This window comes from Cibotium barometz, chromosome 21 (genome assembly GCF_041138505.1).
Source record: "Cibotium barometz isolate CiBa-2024 chromosome 21, ASM4113850v1, whole genome shotgun sequence".
Taxonomy (NCBI): Eukaryota; Viridiplantae; Streptophyta; class Polypodiopsida; order Cyatheales; family Cibotiaceae; genus Cibotium; species Cibotium barometz.
Window position 1 is genome coordinate 35,146,194 of NC_141066.1, and position 5,001 is coordinate 35,151,194.

Here is a 5,001-nt window from a genome sequence, read left to right on the forward strand (position 1 = left end):
TACTGAAGCAATGATGGAGGCATGTATCTTGTTGGGTTATCAGATATCTTGGGAGCACTGTAGCTTCTTGATGGAAGAGGAGAGATGGGATTTTCTTTGTAAGATTTTAAATGAAGTGAAAAATGATAAGTAGAGGACTTAGGGAAGTACACATTTTTACTTGTTTCTTAGTATCTCTGGACCTCTTTTTAAGTTTATATATATAACTATTATTATTGATAAAAAAAAGAAAAGAAAAGAAAAGAAAAGTATTGTATTGCGCTTGTCCACTTTAATTTGAGGATGGCCATAGCAGAAAGTTTCGGGCGGGGTGCGGCTGTATGAAAGTGTGGAACGTCATGCGGGCGGTAACCTCACTGTCCGCCCATGTACCCCCCACGCCAACCAGTACTGCGGGGTGCTTTGTAGCGAAACTCGGCCAGAGCCTCTGTCCAAAAGGAACTTCAAAACAAGGAATTATTGCAGGGCGATGAAGATGATTAAGCTGTTGACAAGCTTTGGTTCCTCAACAGAATTTCTCTTTGCCTATGTGTTAAGCTTTGCTAAGATTTGGGACCTCTTCTCTGTCTACGAAAGAAACAGGAGGTTAGTTTTGACCTACAGATCTAACCTAAATAGGTTCATACAGCTGCCATTGAAATTTTGAACTGATTTTTGGGCAGGCTTTTTCAAAGACTTTTATCTGTGAGGCCTGCTGAGACAAATGACTGTTGGACATTTTCAAAGCTGAGCTCCAACATCTTCGCCAGGTTTCTGTACACACCACTAATCCTCTTTATTTTAAATTTTTTTTTTGAATAACGTAATAAATAAATTGCTAAAATAAACTCCTTCTGGGTTTTATCAACAAACATCTCTTCCAAATTCTCAAAATCCTGTATGTGCGTTCAAAGAGTAAAACCCCTTACTTGTGAACTGCAGTGCCCAGACAGTGCATGTGCTACATGGGTTGGGGCTCTTACATGTTTCCCACCCCTCTCCCCCACAACTTGCACAAGCCTTAAGCATGTCAGACAAATCTTGTTTTGGTAACGAAACAAATGGGTGCACGTATGCAGTATAGAAACTTGCCCGCCCTTTTTAATGTCGGGATGACAATAGAGAGACTCGCTGGACATATTGGAGCCTTGCACAAATTGTGTGGCGATGATGTACGGCTGAATGAAGCACTTCACGCAGCGGTTCTTATGGATGAACAAGTGACACCCATTTCCTGGGACATAATCCATAGTCTTTTGCAGGCTTGCATCCAAAAGAAGGATCTAGAAACCATCAGACAAGTTCATTTGCTATTGATCAGCAGCGGACTTGGCTCCATTGCATGCTTGGGGGACCACCTCATCCGTTTGTTCACTTCATGCGAGAGTCTGTTAGAAGCACAAAGAGTGTTTTGCAAGGTTGTACAGCCAACTGTTTACACTTGGCATGCAATCATTTCAGCCCATACGAAGCTTGGAGAGAGTAACCAAGCACTTGATTTATATCTCAAAATGCAGGAGGAGGGCTTAAAGCCCAATAAGTTTATTTTCTTGTGTGTTCTCAAAGCGTGCAGCAACGTGAAAGGTGTAGGTGAGGGCAGAAACATACATGATGAAATCATTAGATCTGGACTTGAATCAGATCTGATCACTAGGAACACCCTTGTGGATATGTATTCGAAATGTGGGAGCTTAGAAGAGGCATGCCATGTTTTTGAGAGGTTACATAAGAGAGACATGGCATCATGGGGTGCAATGATCGCAGGATACGCTGCACATGGTCTTGGTATTCAAGCTCTTGAAATCTTCAAAAAGATGCAACAAGAGGGCTTTACACCGAACGCAGTTATTTTTTTGTGCACCTTACGGGCATGTAGCAGTATAGAAGCATTGGAACAAGGAAGGCTTCTACACGACCAGATAATTTGCAGTGGACTTCAGTTGGATGAGTTAGTTGGTAGTGCCCTTATTGACATGTATTCAAAGTGTGGGAGTCTAGAGGAGGCTGACAAAGTGTTTGAGAAGTTGCCGAATCGAGATGTGGTGTCATGGGGAGCAATGATTGCCGGATATGCAGAGCAAGGGCAAGGTGTGGTTGCTCTTACATTTTATGAGGAAATGCAATCAGAGGGTATAAAGCCAAGCAAAGTGACATTTTTGGGTGTACTGAAGGCGTGTGGGATAATGGGGGCTTTAGGGCAGGGGAGATTGATACATAAGCAAGTTATCATGGACAACCTTGGGTCTAACTTAGTGGTTGGAAATGCTCTTGTTGATATGTATGCAAAATGTGGAAGCCTAGAAGAGGCACGTAAAGTGTTTGACGATATGCCATGCAGGGATGGGATATCATGGAATTCAATTATTCAAGGATATGTCCAGGATGATCTTGGTGTTTCTGCTCTTGAGCTTTATTTAGAAATGCAAAACAAAGGTATAAAGCCTAACAAAGTCACATTTCCAACCATTTTAAGAGCTTGCTGCAGCTTACGGGCAGTAGTAGAGGGCAGGCAGATACATGACTCGATCATTAGAAGAGGATTTGAATTGGATGTGACAGTTGAGAGTGCTCTTGTTGACATGTATGCAAAGTGTGGTGGCATGGAGGAAGCACGCAAAGTGTTTGATGCAATGCAAAACCGTGATGTTGTATCTTGGGGTACAATCCTTGCAGGATATGCTCAATGTGGAGACTGGGGGTTGGCAAGGCAGTGCTTTGCAAACATGCAAAGCCAGGGTTTTAAGCCAGATGGCTGGATTTTCAGTAGTATTCTAACGGCCTGCAGTCATGCAGGTGAAGTGGAAGAAGGTCGATGGTACTTCATATCCATGATACATGATTATGGCATTAAACCTACTGTGGATCATTTCAATTGCATGATTGACCTTCTAGGTCGTTCAGGGTGCTTGGAGGAGGCAAGAGATATAGTCCAAAGCATACCGGCACAGGTTGATGTCAATGGATGGACATCTTTACTCACCAGTTGCAGAATGTATGGTAACAGGGAGCTCGGAAATGAATGCTTTGCTGAAGCTACACGGTTGGACTCAGACAGTGCTGCTGGCTTTGTGCTCATGTCAAATATTTATGCTGATTCCCACATGATGTCTGATGTTTTAAAAGTAAAAGAGCTGCAAAAGTGTGCTGGTGTGTGGAAAAAGCCTGGGAAGGCCTCAATCGAGCTAAATGATCATATGCAAGAGTTTATTATGGGGGATGACAGACATTCACAGAGTGGTTACATGGATGCAAAATCGAGGAGGTTGAGAAAGCAAATGGAGGAGCTAGGATATGTGCCCCAGTTTGAAGTTGTGCTGAACCTACTGTCAGGTGTACAGGAAAAAGCTCTTTATAAAAAACTTGAGAGTAGTGGACATCAGCACGTCAAGTGGACAGGAAAAAGCTCTTTATAAAAAACTTGAGAGTAGCGGACATCAGCACGTCAAGTGGACAGGAAAAAGCTCTTTATTTGTTGAATTTCTGTAGTACCAAGGCTGAACATCAACGCTTGTCCACCCTGTACACACCTGCTGCCCAGCTTGTTTGTACACCTACTTGCTGTGATATACCCAAACTTCTTGACCTTTCTGCCCCACCCCAGCCTCTTGAGACAGCAGATTTTAAACTTTTATAAACCATGCTTGTTTTCTGATCTTCCTTTACCCAAGACTTGTGATAGTTCGCCAAAGCTTACGAAAAACCAAAAGCATACCGATTTATAAGAGAATGGACCAGATTTAGAACCCCTTATCATGAGAAATTGTATGCAGTGCCACGAGGTAATTGCCTCCTAAGTCTCCATGAGAGAACTGCATAGCTCATCCACTCCTCAGTTTGACTTTAGAGTACATTGTCATGCAAAAGGCTTATTGTGCCTCTCAAAGTTGAGACTGTGTGAATGCTAATTTCCTGGGAAGTGCTGGGTGTGTTTGCCTTGCCACAGAAAAGTGAAGGTATGCACTAATGCTCTCACCAATCAGCATGTGTTGGTGTCCACCACGGCGATTCAACAAATATCTGAAATCCATGTACTCTCAAGTTTTTTATAAAGAGCTTTTTCCTGCCCACGTGTGCTGGTGAGTAAATCATGTTATGAGCAGCTTGATCAGCTCTATGCAGCGGACTTCCAAATGTGGGCCTATAAAAAGCCTTTATTAGCCCCCATTCTTCAACTGAATGTTGTTGAGCGTGAAATTTTTCTTGTTCAGCCTTCCCACAGCCCTTGTTGCCAACACAATTGGCAGGTGGTGTTCATGTGTAAACAAATGTTTCAGAAGACTTGGGTTGTAAGTCAGGTTGTAGTTTGCTCACACGCAGCTTGGGCCTGTTGCTGCTGGCATTCCTGCTGCTACAGGGCCGCCTGAGAGTTGTCTGCCCGTCAGGTTGCCTGCCACTAAAGCCTGGCTAGGCTTGCTCTATGTAGCGTGTTGCTTGGGCTGTGGTCTCTGAGTGGGCTTGGCTGCCCGTGCGCAAGGCCCATTGGCCTACTGGCCACCTCCTTTCAAGGGCTCCAGGCATACGAACTCTTTACTGCTAAGCAATCACTCCAATCCTCTTTGATCTCCACCTGTTGGAGCTCCTAGCCAAGACTGCCTGCTCTCCTCCCCATGCAAGGCAAGAAGAGCATGCAGTTTTCATACTGAACAGCCTCCCACCCATAGCAGATAAAAACTCCAAGCTTTACAATCAATGTATCCAACCAGTTTGAAATAAAGAAGCTATATTTGAACAAAAGGCTCAAACGCAGAAAATTAGAGCAGCAGACCCCAATCAACATCATATTGAAAAGAACATTGCATCGAGAGAATTCTCTTTTGCTCTGATTACACCCGACTGTCATCTCTCTGAAAACGTCCTCATCTGGAAAGCCCTTCGTACATGCAAGGAGTCTCTCCTCCTCCTTAATGCATGAGCCAATGAGCATGTAATAACTACCACTGCTTTCTCCTAGGTGTGCATGTATCTACCTGGGCACCACCACCTATTTCCGGCTCTTAAGCGCTACAAATATTAAACCCATTA

General features: G+C 43.7%; 1 protein-coding gene across 2 annotated transcripts; it reads left to right on the forward strand.

Moving 5' to 3' along the window:
• Nucleotides 1-277: 277 nt before the first annotated feature.
• On the forward strand, nt 278-3,631 carry LOC147627125 (pentatricopeptide repeat-containing protein At5g27110-like). Of its 2 annotated transcripts, none has more exons than XM_086815729.1 (3): nt 278-585; nt 663-749; nt 922-3,631. In XM_086815729.1, exon 3 carries the CDS (start codon nt 1,041-1,043, stop codon nt 3,390-3,392), a length of 2,352 nt encoding a protein of 783 aa, XP_086671855.1. In that variant the 5' UTR covers nt 278-585; nt 663-749; nt 922-1,040; the 3' UTR covers nt 3,393-3,631. The 2 variants fall into 2 exon arrangements, with proteins under 2 accessions (XP_086671855.1, XP_086671854.1); XM_086815728.1 differs by having other exon boundaries at nt 302-585; nt 675-749.
• Nucleotides 3,632-5,001: the final 1,370 nt, after the last annotated feature.